General features: G+C 44.6%; 1 protein-coding gene across 1 annotated transcript; it reads left to right on the top strand.

Annotated features, from left to right (window-relative positions):
- The first annotated feature begins 298 nt into the window (after nucleotides 1–298).
- LOC135518133 (short-chain specific acyl-CoA dehydrogenase, mitochondrial-like) lies at nucleotides 299–18,013 on the top strand. The gene is made up of 10 exons (XM_064943047.1): nucleotides 299–380; nucleotides 4,278–4,438; nucleotides 14,055–14,204; nucleotides 14,278–14,389; nucleotides 14,510–14,661; nucleotides 14,814–14,984; nucleotides 15,093–15,230; nucleotides 15,998–16,093; nucleotides 16,175–16,231; nucleotides 16,377–18,013. Exons 1-10 carry the CDS (start codon nucleotides 353–355, stop codon nucleotides 16,527–16,529), a joined length of 1,218 nt encoding a protein of 405 aa, XP_064799119.1. The 5' UTR covers nucleotides 299–352; the 3' UTR covers nucleotides 16,530–18,013.
- Nucleotides 18,014–18,932: the final 919 nt, after the last annotated feature.

Raw genomic sequence — 18,932 nt, 5'->3', positions numbered from 1 at the left:
TTCATAAATATAAATTCACTAATAAAAAAACACTCTTCCGTGTTTTCTATAAGGAATTCGAGCAGTACATTAAGACCATTCTACATTCTTCTAATACGAAAGCTGTGACAGCAATCAATATGTGTGTATCTTTTATGGTCTTTGTATAATCTGTCATTTGTTGTACCCCCGAGCAAATGTAATCATTGTCTGGTTGTATACTGGTTAATCTGCAATAAAAATATATATTTTTTAAAAGAAATGCAGGCTACATAACCATAACAAAAAGTACAGACGTCACTCGAACTATGTCACGTGGGTTGATAGCGACTCCAGCTGTCTGGTTTCAAGCAGCAAGTCAAGCATAAACAACATGGCAGCACTCTTCAAAGCTGGAAAAGGTCAGTATACAATCAATGCACAAACTATTGAAAAATGCTAATTTGTCTCTCGAATACAAAGGGATATTGTACTTATTTTGTTTGTTGATCCTTCGACAATGAATAGACTGACAGTCATGTGCCGGTTTGCTAGTTACATTACTCGGCTCGTAGCTTATGCTAGTATTTGGTAATGAGCTAGCTAGCTGGCTAAAGACCAATGCTAAGTAACGATAGCTAGTTGCATATCGAGCGTTTAGTTGGCTTCTTAGCTAGCTAACTATCCCCAAAAACGATTCATAGCTTTTATGCATTACTAGAATTCTGCATTTGCAATGGCAGTAAATTAGTCTGGCTTTAGTTGAGCTACTAATAGCTTTCGAGGCATTCGAACTTGAATGGGGTTAAGTAAGGACTGCAACCAGTTAACGTTAAGTAACCATTGATTGCACTGACTTTTGTTGGGTGGTTAGCTATGTAATACACATATTGTAATTAATCTATTCGCATTTCAATGTATCGGGTTCGTTGTCCACCCAAGTGTTTTCTCGGGCAAGCGCTCGCACTGGGATAAAGGTTCAAAGCGAGAGGACAGAGGTGACCTTTCACCTACACTGAACAAGAATATAAACTAAACTTGTAAAGTGTTGGTCCCATGTTTCATGACTTGAAATAAAATATCCCACACATTTTCCATATGAACAAAAATCTTATTTCTCTTAAATGTTGTGTACAAATGTGTTTACATACTTGTTAGTGAGCATTTCTCCTTTGCCAAGATAATCCATCAACCTGACTGGTGTGGCATATCAAGAAACTGAATTAACAGCACGATCATTACACAGATGCACCTTGTTCTGGGGACAATAAAAGGCCACTCTAAAATGTGTAGTTTTGTCACACAACCCAATGCCACAGATGTCTCAAGTGTTGAGGAAGTGTGCAATTGCCATGCTGACTGCAGGAATGTTCACCAAAGCTGTTGCCAGAGAACTGAATGTTAATTTATCTACCATAAGCCGACATCCAACCACTTCACAACCACAGACCATGTTTAGGGTGTTGTGTGGGTGAGCAGTTTGCTGATGTCAATGTTGTGAACAGGCTGGAATAATACATTATGCCCTTTCTCTTGCATTTCAAAGATGATGGTAGCTTTTACCAGATATATTGTGTTATATTCTCCTACATTCCTTTCACATTTCCACAAAGTTCAAAGTGTTTCCTTTTAAATGGTACCAAGAATATGCATATCCTTGCTTCAGGTCCCGAGCTACAGGCAGTTAGATTTGGGTATGACATTTTAGGCTAAAAATGTTTTTAAAGGGGTGGATCCTTTTAACAGCCAACCAATATAAATTGATATAAGCGATTATTATCGCTATTATTTACTTCTTGATGGAATTTGTAAAGTTAAATGACTATTAAGTAGCAAATGACTAATCTTTTTAGTTTACAAGTCACAGCCTACTTTCATCCAGGGCCTCTCTTTATTTTATTTATTTGAATGAGCCAATTGTAAACTGGGGATAATTAGGTGACTATGATGGTTTGAGGGGCAGATTGTGAATTTAGCCAGGACACTGGGGATAACACCCTACTCTTACAATAAGTGCCATGGGATCTTAAGTGACCACAGAGTCAGGACATCCCATAGATAGCACCCTACACAGGACAATGTCCCCAATCACTCCCCTGGGGCATTGGGATAGTTTTTTAGACCAGAGGAAAGAGTGCCTCCTACTGGCCCTCCCAACACCACTTCCAGCAGCATCTGGTCTCCCAACCAGGACCAACCCTGCTTAGCTTCAGAAGCAAGCCAGCAGTGGGATGCAGGGTGGTATGCTGCTGATATTAACATTACCTAATGATGATGATGCATGTTGATAATCTTCATGTCCAGTCTCCAACCTTTTCCCCACAGGCAGGGGGTTGTCAGTGTGGCGGGATTTAGCTAGACAGTTATGTATTGTGGATGGTACTGTGTGTGTGTGTGTGCGTGCCAGGGACATCACCAGGACCTTTCTTTTGGGGCCCTGAATGATTTTGGGTCAGCCCTGAATTTTTTGCGATGGTGTACATTTATTTTTTTGTAGTCAACTGAATGCGCCGCTTAGTTAATAGAGCTATGGTTACGTGACACTCACAAAGTCATCCAACCGTTATAATCAAGGGTGTCGTGCTGCCAGTGTGCAGTGGAGTGATGCTTCGCCACTTCTCAGAATGGTACTTTTTCGCAAGATCACTTCATGATTAATGAATATTGTACATAACAAACCTAATATAATAGCATAGATAATGTCAGGCTACTGTTATACCAAAAACACACCATCTTTTCTTATGACAAATTAGGATGATTGTACTGAAATGTAGAAAAAAGTTTTTTCCTCAAACACAACTCAACAGCACACGCTATATGCTAAAATATTATTTGATTTAAACTAAATACAAGTTGCTGTGTTTAACTCTATCTGTGCTAAAATTCTGTTAAACAATAGTTAGGCTACTTAGCCTACATCATTCAAGATCTAAAACGTTTGACCGGTAGTGTAAGTTTTGAACACCTACTCATTCAAGGGTTTTTCTTTATTTTTACAATTTTCTACATTGTAGAATAATAGTGAAGACATCGAAACTATGAAATAACACATATGGAATTGAACCAAAAAAGTGTTAAACAAATCCAAATATATTTGAGATTCTTCAAAAAGCCACCCTTTGTCTTGATGACAGCTTTGCACTCTCTTGACATTCTCTCAACCAGCTTCACCTGGAATGCTTTTCCAATAGTATCAAAGGAGTTCCCACATGCTGAGCACTTGTTGGCTGCTTTTCTCCCAGTCCATGTGGCTGAAAAACATCCCCACAGCATGATGCTGCCACCACCATGCTTCACCGTAGGGATGGTGCCAGGTTTCCTCCGGACATGACGCTTAGTATTCAGGCCAAAGAGTCCAGTCTTTGTTTCATCAGAACAGATAATCTTGTTTCTCATGGTCTGAGAGTCCTTTTGGTGCCTTTTGGCAAACTCCAAGTGGGCTGTCGTACCTTTTACTGAGGAGTGGCTTCCATCTGGCCACTCTACCATAAAGTCCTGATTGGCCGGAATGCTGCTGAGATGGTTGTCCTTCTGGAAGTTTCTCCCATCTCCACAGAGGAATTCTGGAGCTCCGTCAGGGACCATCGGGTTCTTGGCCACCTCCCTTACCCTGATCCACCTCCCAGGCCCTAATCCCCTGATTGCTCAGTTTGGCCGGGTGGACAGCTCTAGGAAGAGTCTTGGTGGTTCCAAACTTCTTCCATTTAAGAATGATGGAATCCACTGTGTTCTTGGATACCTTCAATGCCTGTAGACATTTTTTGGTACCCTACCCCAAATCTGTGCCTCGACTCAATCCTGTCTCTGAGCTCTACGGACAATTATTCGTCTTCATTGCTTGGTTTTTCCTCTGACATGCACTGTTAACTGTGGGACCTTTTTCATTGGCCTAATGCTATTGGTTTCATTTATGATTTCTGTCATTCATTTTATTGATCTCTATGTCAATGTCAGTAACTTGTCATTTAGGTAATTTGTGTGGTATATAAAATATTATTGTATTGTCTTCAGTCATGTAAAATGATCTAGCGTTACAATAAATTATTTTAGAAAAGGCAAACATTTTTCTCTGACCTGCGAACCCCTTAGCTCCTGGTCTTCGGGACTGATCCCTGAATGGTATGAAACTCTGGTGACGGCCCTGGTGCGGGTGTGTTGTGTCTATTTACAATGATTGGTTGTCACTCAGGGTCGACCTGGGCAGTTGTATTCATGTAACACTGTCTAACAGTCAAGTTATGATGTTGTGAATTCATGCTCGACATGAGCAGCTCTTACAATACTAAAGCCTCTCTCTCTGTCTTTCTCCCCCTTTCCAGCCCTGGGCCTGTGTGTCAGTGGCTGTAGGTCTCTGTCCTCTCTAGCTGAGCTACCAGAGATGCACCAGATGATGAGACAAACCTGTAGAGACTACGCAGACAGAGAGCTGGGTCCTATAGCTGGCAAACTTGATAAGGAACACCTCTTCCCAGCACAACAGGTACACACACACACACTAGTGATGCTTGGGTAGACTCATAACCTACAGTCCTGGCGGTTTTAGGTATGAGTAATTGAGTCCTCGATTGGATGTCAAAACTCGATCTTAGACCAGAGGGGATAAAAAGAATCCAATATAATACTGAAACTATTTGGTGGAATGTGCATTGTGGATTGCCCCCCCCCCCATTGTCTTGAAGGAAATGTTCATTTGCTTTCCTTAGTGTTCCACTTGTACATTTGCATTTGCGTGGCACAACAAAAAAGAATCCAAGGCAACTGGGACGCTGGAGAAGTGTGCTCTTCACGATTGACAGCTGGTTTCAACTGTACTGGACAGATGGCAGACATCGTTTGTGGGCAAGCGGTTTGCTGATGTTAACGTTGTGAACAGAGTGCCATGGTGGGGTTATGGTATGGGCAGGCAGGCATAAACTATGGGCAACAAACACAATTGCATAGTCACCAGACATGTCACCCATTGAGCATGTTTGGGATGCTCTGGATCAACATGTACGAAAGCATGTTCCAGTTTCTGCCAATATCCAGCAACTTCAAACATCCATTGAAGAGGAGAGGGTCAACATTCCACAGACCACAATCAACAGGCTCATCAACTAGATGCGAAGGAGATGTGTCGTGCTGCATGAGGCAAATGGTGATCACACCAGATACTGACTGATTCACTCCCCTATGTTTTTTTTTAAGGTATCTGTGGCCATTTCCCAGTCATTCGAAATCCATAGATTTGGGCCTAATGAATTTATTCCGATTGACTGATTTCCTTATATACTGTCACTCTGTAAAATCTTAATTGTTGCATTTATATTTTTGTTGTTTATTAACTCCTGCAGAATGAAACACTTTATTGCATTAATGATACACCAAATCTACATTTTGAACAGGAGTGGAGAAATATGAATGATTTATTTCAGGATCTTAAAGGTCATGACAGTCGATTATGTTTGGGTGATATTTGGATGAAACCAGATAAAAATATGCTGACCAAAGTATGAAAAATGACAGTTGCTTTTACATTGATCATAAAGTTACTGAGGCGGATTATTAAGGGGATAGGGTGACATCACCCTAACTCATTTAAATACACCTATGGTAGGATCATATTCTCTTACCTAATTTATATAAGTAGTACCGCCTTTTAACCAACACTGGAGAAGGTGTATTTGACGAGTGCCATGGTTTATATAGCTAGGTAGCTACTCTACAGATGCCAAAATTTGACTGTAGGGTGTCAGCAAATATAATTAAAAGTTTACACTATCTATGGCAGAGACACTTGTGTCGTCTTTCATCTGTGTCTGGTTTTAGCTAGTTACTGGCTAGCTAGGTCTTCAGCCAGCATTGAACAAAGGGGGAAGGGTCGTTCAAAACTCTGACACAGTTGTCATGTCAACACATCCGTCAGTGCTCCTGTGAACTGTATCATAAGTGACATGCCAAATGGGAGATGTATAAAAGAAAAAGTGACTCAATTGATGCAATTTCAATGTTGTTCGAGTTGCTTTGTGTATCACCAAATTTGCTTGAGATGATTTTGTTGCAACATTGCTCATTTCATCCAAGTTTCTTGACATAGGCCTTTCAAACATCTGTCAGTCAAGGCGAGCTTATAAGCTTCCCGCACACTCAGCCTGTCTTTTCAAACTTCCTGGTAGTTAGCCATGGCAAAAAAAACCCCCCCCCCAAAAAAAAAATATGGGTGATATTTTAGTCACTCAAAAGGCTATTTTACATGAGAATCAGAATGACTGTTCTGGGCCTTTTTAAAATAATGAATGTGTGGTGAGGGAGCATCTGTAAAGATGCTATCTTTATCAGAATCCTAAAAACTGATAGTATTTAAACCACAGTATGCATGCATCCAAGCCAAACTGAAATCTTATCAGAAACATGTTGGGTTGTTTTCACAGCTTTTAATTTCCTTTAAAACTGGTAAAACCAATGTCATTTGGTAATTTTGCACAGTAAATCTTTCCTGTTTTGTGGGGTTGTTGCATTTCCTCCCCAATGCCTAAACTTCTGCTGCGGGAGAGAAGCATAGATGATAAAAATCGAATAAAATTGTGTTCCTAGAACTTTACCGATGTCAACTATACTGAACAGAAATATAAACGCTCCATGCAACAATTTAAGATTTTGCTGCATTACAGTTCATATAAGGTCTGATGCTATTTTGAAAGCCAATAAGAAAATTAAATATAAAGTACATTACAATGATATATTTAACTTTATGGGACTGAATGCTGAGTTAAGGCTGCCAGGCTTGCAAGGACAGACCAGATACAACTTCAATTAGCACTGAGGTGTGAAGTAAAAGGTGTTGAAGCTTTTGGACCCAACAAGTGGCAGGAGTCTTTGAAGTGTCCTCTGAAGCTCCCTCCTGCTGTTCAGACCATTCACTGGCATTTTCTACAAGGAATCTGCCTCCAGAAATGAAAATGTCTCCCAAGTGGGAGTGATACCTACTCCTGCTGCACTGCTGCTTGGATTCCACCTGGCAATCTGTTCACCGTCTTCCCTGGCCTGTCTCCCCCTGTCTGGTACAGGTACCCCCTCCCCATCTGGCACAGGTACCCACATCTCCCGAGCTTTCGCTCGCCTCCAGCACACACGCACTGTTGGGGCGAGTGACTCTGAATTTACAATTGCTAGCCCCAAGTCATTTGTTTTCTTGTGCATTTTGCTATTTGCCTCATGACTCCTGTGCTTTGTTGACTACAATGTTTATTTACCCAACCGTGGGACAGACTGTTTGTTCCCACACTCGGGACTTTGTATTGGTTTCAGACTTTTGGCTTTCCATCCTATTCTAACAACCTCTCGCCGGCTTTGTATTCATGTTACCTGATGAAATGGCTGTACAATATGATCTTGTTGCCATCTGATGCACATTCAGATGTCATAAATCAGCACGACAGAGCTCTCCTTGTCCTATGCCGTGCCTTGATTGTATTACTGTTAATGTTATCTGGAAATGTGCATGTAAACCCTGGCCCGTCTACTGTTGCTAGCCCCAATTTTGACTTGTGCTCTGATATCTGATTCACTGATTTCTGCTCTCGTAAAAGCCTGGGTTTTCTGCACAATAACACTTGAAGCTTATTACCTAAAATGGACCCTAATCTGGTGGTCCCATCGCGCACGACCCACGTGGAGTTCCAGGTCTCCGGTAGCCTCTGGAACTGCCGATCTGCGGCCAACAAGGCAGAGTTCATCTCAGCCTATGCCTCCCTCCAGTCCCTCGACTTCTTGGCACTGACGGAAACATGGATCACCACAGATAACACTGCTACTCCTACTGCTCTCTCTTCGTCCGCCCACGTGTTCTCGCACACCCCGAGAGCTTCTGGTCAGCGGGGTGGTGGCACCGGGATCCTCATCTCTCCCTAGTGGTCATTCTCTCTTTCTCCCCTTACCCATCTGTCTATCGCCTCCTTTGAATTCCATGCTGTCACTTTTACCAGCCCTTTCAAGCTTAACATCCTTATCATTTATCGCCCTCCAGGTTCCCTCGGAGAGTTCATCAATGAGCTCGATGCCTTGATAAGCTCCTTTCCTGAGGACGGCTCACCTCTCACAGTCCTGGGCGACTTTAACCTCCCCACGTCTACCTTTGACTCATTCCTCTCTGCCTCCTTCTTTCCACTCCTCCTCTTTTGACCTCACCCTCTCACCTTCCCCCCCTACTCACAAGGCAGGCAATACGCTCGACCTCATCTTTACTAGATGCTGTTCTTCCACTAACCTCATTGCAACTCCCCTCCAAGTCTCCGACCACTACCTTGTATCCTTTTCCCTCTTGCTCTCATCCAACACTTCCCACACTGCCCCTACTCGGATGGTATCGCGCCGTCCCAACCTTCGCTCTCTCTCCCCCGCTACTCTCTCCTCTTCCATCCTATCATCTCTTCCCTCTGCTCATACCTTCTCCAACCTATCTCCTGATTCTGCCTCCTCAACCCTCCTCTCTTCCCTTTCTGCATCATTTGACTCTCTATGTCCCCTATCCTCCAGGCCGGCTCGGTCCTCCCCTCCCGCTCCGTGGCTCGACGACTCATTGCGAGCTCACAGAACAGAGCTCCGGGCAGCCGAGCGGAAATGGAGGAGAACTCGCCTCCCTGCGGACCTGGCATCCTTTCACTCCCTCCTCTCTACATTTTCCTCCTCTGTCTCTGCTGCTAAAGCCACTTTCTACCACTCTAAATTCCAAGCATCTGCCTCTAACCCTAGGAAGCTCTTTGCCACCTTCTCCTCCCTCCTGAATCCTCCTCCCCCTCCCCCTCCCTCCCTCTCTGCAGATGACTTCGTCAACCATTTTGAAAAGAAGGTCGACGACATCCGATCCTCGTTTGCTAAGTCAAACGACACCGCTGGTTCTGCTCACACTGCCCTACCCTGTGCTCTGACCTCTTTCTCCCCTCTCTCTCCAGATGAAATCTCGCTTCTTGTGACGGCCGGCCGCCCAACAACCTGCCCGCTTGACCCTATCCCCTCCTCTCTTTGCCAGACCATTTCCAGGGACCTTCTACCTTACCTCACCTCGCTCATCAACTCATCCCTGACCGCTGGCTACGTCCCTTCCGTCTTCAAGAGAGCGAGAGTTGCACCCCTTCTGAAAAAACCTACACTCGATCCCTCCGATGTCAACAACTACAGACCAGTATCCCTTCTTTCTTTTCTCTCCAAAACTCTTGAACGTGTCGTCCTTGGCCAGCTCTCCCGCTATCTCTCTCAGAATGACCTTCTTGATCCAAATCAGTCAGGTTTCAAGACTAGTCATTCAACTGAGACTGCTCTTCTCTGTATCACGGAGGCGCTCCGCACTGCTAAAGCTAACTCTCTCTCCTCTGCTCTCATCCTTCTAGACCTATCGGCTGCCTTCGATACTGTGAACCATCAGATCCTCCTCTCCACCCTCTCCGAGTTGGGCATCTCCGGCGCGGCCCACGCTTGGATTGCGTCCTACCTGACAGGTCGCTCCTACCAGGTGGCGTGGCGAGAATCTGTCTCCTCACCACGCGTTCTCACCACCGGTGTCCCCCAGGGCTCTGTTCTAGGCCCTCTCCTATTCTCGCTATACACCAAGTCACTTGGCTCTGTCATAACCTCACATGGTCTCTCCTATCATTGCTATGCAGACGACACACAATTAATCTTCTCCTTTCCCCCTTCTGATGACCAGGTGGCGAATCGCATCTCTGCATGTCTGGCAGACATATCAGTGTGGATGACGGATCACCACCTCAAGCTGAACCTCGGCAAGACGGAGCTGCTCTTCCTCCCGGGGAAGGACTGCCCGTTCCATGATCTCGCCATCACGGTTGACAACTCCATTGTGTCCTCCTCCCAGAGCGCTAAGAACCTTGGCGTGATCCTGGACAACACCCTGTCGTTCTCAACTAACATCAAGGCGGTGGCCCGTTCCTGTAGGTTCATGCTCTACAACATCCGCAGAGTACGACCCTGCCTCACACAGGAAGCGGCGCAGGTCCTAATCCAGGCACTTGTCATCTCCCGTCTGGATTACTGCAACTCGCTGTTGGCTGGGCTCCCTGCCTGTGCCATTAAACCCCTACAACTCATCCAGAACGCCGCAGCCCGTCTGGTGTTCAACCTTCCCAAGTTCTCTCACGTCACCCCGCTCCTCCGCTCTCTCCACTGGCTTCCAGTTGAAGCTCGCATCCGCTACAAGACCATGGTGCTTGCCTACGGAGCTGTGAGGGAACGGCACCGCAGTACCTCCAGGCTCTGATCAGGCCCTACACCCAAACAAGGGCACTGCGTTCATCCACCTCTGGCCTGCTCGCCTCCCTACCACTGAGGAAGTACAGTTCCCGCTCAGCCCAGTCAAAACTGTTCGCTGCTCTGGCCCCCCAATGGTGGAACAAACTCCCTCACGACGCCAGGACAGCGGAGTCAATCACCACCTTCCGGAGACACCTGAAACCCCACCTCTTTAAGGAATACCTAGGATAGGATAAAGTAATCCTTCTCACCCCCCCCCTTAAATGATTTAGATGCACTATTGTAAAGTGGCTGTTCCACTGGATGTCATAAGGTGAATTCACCAATTTGTAAGTCGCTCTGGATAAGAGCGTCTGCCAAATGACTTAAATGTAAATTATTTGAAAGTGTGGGTTCACAGCTCCAATCCAGAAGTGCTGGTCATTATTGAGACATGTTTTCTGGTTGTAACCTTTTTTCGGCAGGACAGATCTTCCAAAGGTGGGGGATTGGTCAACTTTACCAAGGATCACCTTCAGTGCACAGTTGTCTTCACCAAGTCTGTCTTATGCATGCCACCCGTTAGATAAAATACGTAACGGTTCCGTATTTCACTGAAAGAATAAACGTCTTGTTTTCGAGATGATAGTTTCCGGATTCGACCATTATTAATGACCTAAGGCTTGTATTTCTGTGTGTTATTATGTTATAACTAAGTCTATGATTTGATAGAGCAGTCTGAGCGGTGGTAGGCACCAGCAGGCTCGTAAGCATTCATTCAAACAGCACTTTCGTGCGTTTTGCCAGCAACTCTTCGTTGTGCTTCAAGTATTGCGCTGTTTATTACTTCAAGCCTATCAACTCCTGAGATTAGGCTGGTGTAACCGATGTGAAATGGCTAGCTAGTTAGCGGGGTGCGCACTAATAGCGTTTCAAACGTCACTCGCTCTGAGACTTGGAGTGGTTGTTCCCCTTGCTCTGCAAGGGCCGTGGCTTTTGTGGAGTGATGGGTAACGCTGCTTCGAGGGTGGCTGTTGTCTGTGTTCCTGGTTCGAGCCCAGGTAGGAGCGAGGAGAGGGACGGAAGCTATACTGTTACACTGGCAATACTATAGTGCCAATAAGAACATCCAATAGTCAAAGGTATATGAAATACACTGTTTTACAGCCTGTGTTTGTAATGGCTACTCAGTGAAATGACCGGTCAGAGGAGAAGCAATTGCCGTACCAGTCAGTGATGCAACCAGTCAGGCAGGATGCTCTCAATGTTGCAGCTAAAGAACCTTTTGAGTATCTGAGGACCCATGCCAAATCTTTTTAGTTTTCTGAGGGGGAATAGGCTTTGTCATGCCCTCTTCACGACTGTCTTGGTGTGTTTGGATCATTCTAGTTTGTTGGTGATGTGGACACCAAGGAATTTGAAGCTCTCAACCTAATCCACTACAGCTCTGTCGATGAGATTGGGCGCATGCTCGGTCCTCCTTTTCTTGTAGTCCACAATCATCTCCTTAGTCTTGGTTACGTTGAGGGATAGGTTGTTATTCTGACACCACACGGCCAGGACTCTGACCACCTCCCTATAGGCTGTCTGGTCATTGACTTGGCCAAAACTTTTGATACAGAAGACCATTCCATTCTTGTAGGCCGGCAAAGGAGTATTAGTGTCTCTGAGGGGTCTTTGGTCTAGTTTGCTAACTACCTGTCTCAAAGAGTGCAGTGTATAAAGTCAGAAAATCTGCTGTCTCAGCCACTGCCTGTCACCAAGGGAGTACCCCAAGGCTCGGTCCTAGGCCCCACGCTCTTCTCAATTTACATCAACAACATAGCTCAGGCAGTAGGAGGCTCTCTCATCCATTTACAGTGGGGCAAAAAAGTATTTCGTCAGCCACCAATTGTGCAAGTTCTCCCACTTAAAAAGATGAGGCCTGTAATTTTCATCATAGGTACACTTCAACTATGACAGACAAAATGAGAAAAAAAATCCATAAAATCAAATTGTGGGACTTTTTTTGCCCCACTGTATATGCAGATGATAGTCTTATACTCAGCTGGCGCCTCCCTGGATTTTGTGTTAAATGCTCTATAGCAAAGCTTTCTTAGTATCCAACAAGCTTTCTCTGCCCTTAACCTTGTTCTGAACACCTCCAAAACAAAGGTCATGTGGTTTGGTAAGAAGAATGCCCCTCTTCCCACAGGTGTGATGACTACCTCAAGCTCTTAATCCTGAGGTAGTAACCTCATTCAAGTACTTGGGAGTATGGCTAGATGGTGCACTGTTCTTCTCTCAGCACATATCAAAGCTGCAGGCTAAAGTTAAATCTAGACTTGGTTTCTTCTATTGTAATCGCTCCTCTTTCACCCCAGCTGCCAAACTAACCCTGATTCAGATGACCATCCTACCCATGCTAGATTACTGAGACATAATTTATAGAGGGTGCTCTCGAGCAGCTAGATGTTCTTTATCATTCAGCCATCAGTTTTGCCACCAATGCTCCTTATAGGACACATCACTGCACTCTATACTCCTCTGTAAACTGATCCATCTCTGTATACCTGTCGCAAGACCCACTGGTTGATGCTTATTTATAAAATCTGTCTGAGATATCTACTGCAGCCCTCATCCTCTACATACAACACCCATTCTGCCAGTCACATTCTGTTAAAGGTCCCCAAGGCGCACACATCCCTGGGTCGCTCCTCTTTTCAGTTCGCTGCAGCTTGCGACTGGAACGAGCTGCAACAAACACTCGAACTGGACAGTTTTATCTCCATTTCTTCATTCAAAGACTCAATCATGGACACTTACTGACAGTTGTGGCTGCTTTGTGTGATGTATTGTTGTCTCGACCTCCTTGCCCTTTGTGCTGTTGTCTGTGCCCAATAATGTTTGTACCATGCTATGTTGTATGTGTTGCTGCCTTGCTATGTTGTCTTAAGTCTCTCTTGTTGTGATGTGTGTTTTGTTTTTATTTATTTTTAATTTTTAATCGCAGCCACCGTCCCCGCAAGAAGCCTTTTGGTAGGCCGTCATTGTAAATAAGAATTTGTTCTTAACTGACTTGCCTAGTTAAATAAGGAAATCAGTCAATTGAAATAAATTCATTAGGCCCTATTCACATGACTCGGCAGGGGCGCAGACATAGGTGGGCCTGGGAGGGCATAGGCCCACCCACTTGGGAGCCATGCCCGGCCAATCAGAATAGGCTTGCTTACAGACAGAAATACTCCTGAGTACCCCTTTCTGAGGCAGCTTATGGTAGAGAAATTGACAAATTCTCTGGCAACAGCTCTGGTGGACATTCCTGCACTAAGCATGTCAATTGCACGTTCCCTCAAAATATGAGACATCTGTGGCATTGTGTTGCGTGACAAAACCACATTTTTGAGTGGCCTTTTATTGTCTCCAGCACAAGGTGCACCTGTGTAATGATCATGCTGTTTAATCGGCTTCTTGATATACCTGTCAGGTGGATGGTTTATCTTGACAAAGGATATATTATGTATTTATATTATATTTACTTTCTACATTCTGGTAAGCAAAGGCTTATTTCGTCTTCTCGGGCAGTAATGACAGATGAGAAGCTGCATGTTTCTAATTATAGACAAGTTGATTAACATATCTGGGCTTAAAATACATCCGGCACCTCCTGTCAAAAAGATACGCCTTCTCTGACTCATTTTCTATCTGCCTATTTTCGTGTTAGGGTCGGGTGGGGCCTCAGTGAAAATCACAGTCAGGTGGTTGTGGATGGGTTATTAGCAATTTGAAAGCGTGTGAACCAACACGCATCACTAAACAGGCACACATGCAGAACACAGAATATGAAGTACACACACACACCCTCTAATGCATCCATGTGTGTGTTTCTACAGGTGCGAGAGCTGGGTGCTATGGGGGTGATGGCTGTGGAGGTTCCTGAGGCGCTGGGAGGAGCAGGAATGGACTACCTGGCCTACTCTCTGGCCGTGGAGGAGATCAGTAGGGGCTGCGGCAGCACTGGATGTGTGGTCTCGGTCAACAACGTACGTAAGGGTGTGTGTGTTTTATGTTGTCGCTGTATCTAACACTGATACTAAAGGGTATGTGTGTGTGTAGTCTTTGTACATAGGGCCAATATTGAAGTTTGGAACACAGAAGCAGAAGGAACAGTGGATCACTCCCTTCACGACTGGAGAGAAAGTTGGCTGCTTCTCTCTGAGTGAACCAGGTACACCACAGACGCACACAACACACACTGTGCCCCAGGGCCCTCCATTTACTACTACACTCCAACTAGGGAAGATGAGTGGTTGTTGATTCTCTCTCTTTCTCTCCACCATCTGTGTAGGTAATGGTAGTGATGCAGGGGCAGCGTCTACGTTAGCCAGACAGGAGGGAGAGGAGTGGGTGTTGAACGGGACTAAAGCCTGGATTACCAACAGCTGGGATGCTTCGGCTACTGTTATATTCGCTACCACTGACAAGTCACTCAAACACAAGGTTAGATACACCGTTGTTGGAGTCGAGTCATAGTGAAACCCCCTATATTCCTTCTTCTTCTCTCACTCGCTCACTCTCTCTGTTTCTCAGTATTTTGATATTATAATAAATGTAACTTATACATGCATTTCAGTGTGTTGTCCCCCCCATAGGGTATCAGTGCATTCCTGGTGCCCATGCCCCATCCTGGCCTGTCCCTGGGGAAGAAGGAGGACAAGCTGGGCATCAGAGCAACCTCCACAGCCAACCTCATCCTGGAGGACTGTAGGATACCCCTGGGCAACATGCTGGGGCCACGAGGATCTGGCTTCAAGATAGCCATGGTCGGTTTATTGGTGGGGGTGGGGTGTTGGTTGTGTGTGTGTGTGCATAGTCGATGTGAGTGATTATGTGCTTGTCTGTGTGTACTGACCCCCCCCCTCCACACACAGCAAACCCTGGACAGTGGGCGTATAGGTATAGCTTCCCAGGCCCTGGGTATCGCTCAGGCTGCTCTGGACTGTGCTGCGGACTACGCTCATAAACGCACCGCCTTCGGCGCGCCCATTGGCAAGCTGCAGGCTGTACAGGTGTGTGTGTGTGTAAAAGTTTGTTTAAATGTTAAGGTGTCTTATATTAAAGTGGAACTGACCATGTTTGTACTACTTTTCAGATATGAAACAGACAATCATATCAGTCAAAAAAATCTAATTCTCAGTTTATGCTACAAAACCAACTTTATAAGACTTTTCAACATAGTTTCTATTTGCCTCAACATTCCATGACGTACACTAAGGCACTGTTGGTAGAATAGTTGGATGTAGTTCAATGCATGATTAATATAATTCACCAATAGTTCTTGGTAGTCCAAAAAATATTGCTATCAGGTTGTAAATCCCAGTGGGCTTGATACATTGTTTGCTGCCTCCGTTCGGGAAACACTGTTTCAGTTTCAATGACTCAATATTTTGGACAAAAACACATTTAATGTAACGAAGGCTGGGAATGTCAATACAATCAAACTAGCAAGGTCAATGATCACAAGTCAGTCATAACATCTTGCTCTGGCTAGCATTAGTTGTTGATCTTGTTGATATGCATAACTGAAGGAGAGAGCCTACCTTTTTATGGTTGTTTGATCAAGGACTGTAAAGTTCACTAATGTAAGAGGACTCCTGTGGTATTTGCATATTAGCAGAAATCCATTCAGGTGGCTTTTGGCGAATGTCTTCTAATGATCTAAAGTCTCTGTTGCTACTGCCTGGAAACGCACAGTCCAGTGTCATGTTCTTCCTGGGGGTGTATATGCTAAAATACTGTCAGTTCCACTTGAAGGGTGTGTATCTCTATGCTTCAGTTCAAGTTGGCAGACATGGCTGTAGCTGTTGAAAGTGCTCGTCTCCTCACCTGGAAGGCTGCAATGCTAAAAGACGCCAAGAAACCCTTCACCAAGGTACACATCCCACCACACCACACACACCATCCTCTCTGTCATATTACATAACGTTGTACTTCGTCCTTCCTGTCCCCACAGGAAGCAGCGATGGCCAAACTAGCAGCGTCTGAGGCTGCTACCTTCTGCGGCCACCAGGTATGCATCAGAGAACCTGTCATGTTCTTATTTCTATAACTAGTGACTGAATCAATCAATAATCAATATGGAATTCATTGACATTTCTCAGATGCTAAACCTTTAAAAATATTTACCCCTTTTTCTCTATCTGCGGAACTAAAAGTCAATCCAGGTTCTTGGGGGAATGGGTTACGTGACAGACATGCCAGCGGAGAGGCACTACCGTGATGCGCGAATCACTGAGATCTATGAAGGCACCAGTGAGATCCAGAGACTGGTGATAGCCGGCCAGCTGCTGAAGGAGTATGCGTCATAGAGACTTGCGATTTTAGACCCAAATGGTGGCCGTATATTCCCTACATAGTGCACTACTTCTGGATAGATTCCAGTGGCCAAAAGTGGTGTACTATATAGGGAATAGGGTGCCATTTCAGATTGGCTCATAACAGCTACTACACCCAGGGCTGCGTTCAGGACTGCAGTGTACTGTTGCACAGTCTCATCAGCGCCGGTCAGCTACTGAACTGGAAGGAATGCCAGGCATGGAGACAGGCTCACACAGCTCTGGGTAGAAGTTGCCCAACCACAGATCTTGGACCAGATTGCCCAATGCCCAAATTCTAACCTCAACTGTTATGGAGAGAACATCTTTCCCTGGGCCAATGGGGAGTGACACCTACCTACCACTCCAATGGGACACCATCAGGCCAGGGTTCAGGACAACTTGCACCCCACCTCTGACTCATATTACTGCAACAATTACTAAACAATCCAAGCAATTTGTTACTTTTGATATCAACATGAAGATATGCATCTTCCTTTCTGCCTTAAAACATTATTATCTACCTTAAACTGATGTTATCTGGTAACATAATAGAAGTTTGTGGACTCATGTCCTCATTGTGGATAACCAGGGTGAAGATGACTAGCTCTGTCCAAATCAGACAAAAAGAAAGGTGCTGTCCTGGGTGGTGATCAGATAGAAATGTATTGTGTAGAACTGACATGTCTCTTAGACATGCATAGTGAGGAATCATTTCAGTTCTGTTCATGCCATTTCTATCTACAATGTCCAGTATGTGGTTGCGTCCTGAGCATGAGTGACCCTGTTGTCTGTGAGGTGCAGTGCTAATTCAAGCCACACGAGGGCAGTGCATTGTCTGGACTGTCTTGCCTTCCCCTGCAATGAGGGAAATCAATGGCCCTTTGAACACTTAACGTGCATTCCTCCCTGTTCTCTTTCTTGGAAATATTTATTCACCAAATTGGGTAGTTTTAAACAAGGATTCTACTGCTGTTGTCTAACCTCATCCTCAGGCGAGGCTGGTGGGTGAGATTAGTAGTTAGTTATCACCATGTTGGAAAATAATCAATGATTACTTCAAGCAGGGGGGAGAAATGCATTTGAGTTTTTAAACACGGACACACACCTCAGAACCTTCCTGCTGTGCCTGTTCTGATGCTGCTCTCTAGGCTGTACATTGACAATATGATATTTTGAGACTGTTATGGAACTGCAACAACTGGGAAGTGGTTTAACATGTTTGTCTCTATGGCTGTTAGTTATTAGGACTGTTGCATTGAATGTTTAATATCAGTTGTGTGATCTGTTCAGATGAAACTAAATGACGCAGCTATACAGGAGCTCTTGGGTTTCAGAAGTCTAAATGATGGGTTGTGCAGCAAATTTATTTTTTTGAGGATTCGCTACAAAGCCCATCAAGCTTGTGCCTCAAACTGCTGTTGTACATGTTTTATTGTAATTTTATGGTACATAATAAAATTAAAAACACAAGATCACTTGATTATTCCCTTGAATCTTTTAATGTTAAATAGTTATGCTCTGTGGCTGTTTAGTGACATGGCAACATTTCAGTATTAATCTTGCCCAAAGGGCTGGTTTCACAGACCTTGGTTAAGCCTACTCATAGAAAAATCTATTTTTTCTCATCAATTGCTTTTAATATGCCAAGTTCTTAATTTTAAGTATTTAAATCATGTATCAAAATCATCATCCAGAGTACAACTTAATTTGATTTGAGACCCATCAGGAAACAGGAAAACTATTAGAATCTGAACTTAGTCAATTGGTCCAGTGATTCAGAAGTAAATTCATTCAAGGAGCATCGCTAGGACATACACCTTCTAATCTAAAGTAAGGTTTAGTAGCAATGAGGGAGTTCTATTACGCTGGCCCGGGTTGAACCGAGGAATGGCACGTCACATCATCGGGCGAAAGCGGGGAGTGAGGAGCGCCCTTCTCGACTCAATCTGCGCTGCTCGGTCATGTTGTCAAAAAGGCAGCTAGGTGCATCATCCAGAAACATACAACAGGCAGAAAGCGTTTTTAACAAAAGCAATCACTTCTTCATGTGAACAAGGAATCCTACTTATCGCTTCATGTGCTTTAATCTACGTCACTTTTGTTTTTAGCCGACTTCGCCGTCAGCCAGAGTGGGGCACAAGGTTCACACCCAGGAGACAGCATGGATCCAAAACAAATGGAATCACTTTTCACCCTTTTCAAACAACCACCTGGGTAACTTGACCCAGATAAACAAACCCCCTCATTCACTACTCTCCCCTACAGCCACACCCTCTCTCTGCGCCCTCCTTTCAAATACTTCCTCTTTCCTCTCATTGGTAATGGCCTCTGATAGGCATTGGAGGAGTTCAAGGTGTTTTCCTCTAGGAGTGGAGTAGATGACCTTGGACCATG

Source organism: Oncorhynchus masou, chromosome 28 (genome assembly GCF_036934945.1).
Source record: "Oncorhynchus masou masou isolate Uvic2021 chromosome 28, UVic_Omas_1.1, whole genome shotgun sequence".
Classification (NCBI taxonomy): domain Eukaryota; kingdom Metazoa; phylum Chordata; class Actinopteri; order Salmoniformes; family Salmonidae; genus Oncorhynchus; species Oncorhynchus masou.
The sequence above is the reverse complement of the archived record's forward strand: the minus strand, read 5'-3'. Positions and strand labels throughout refer to the sequence as shown.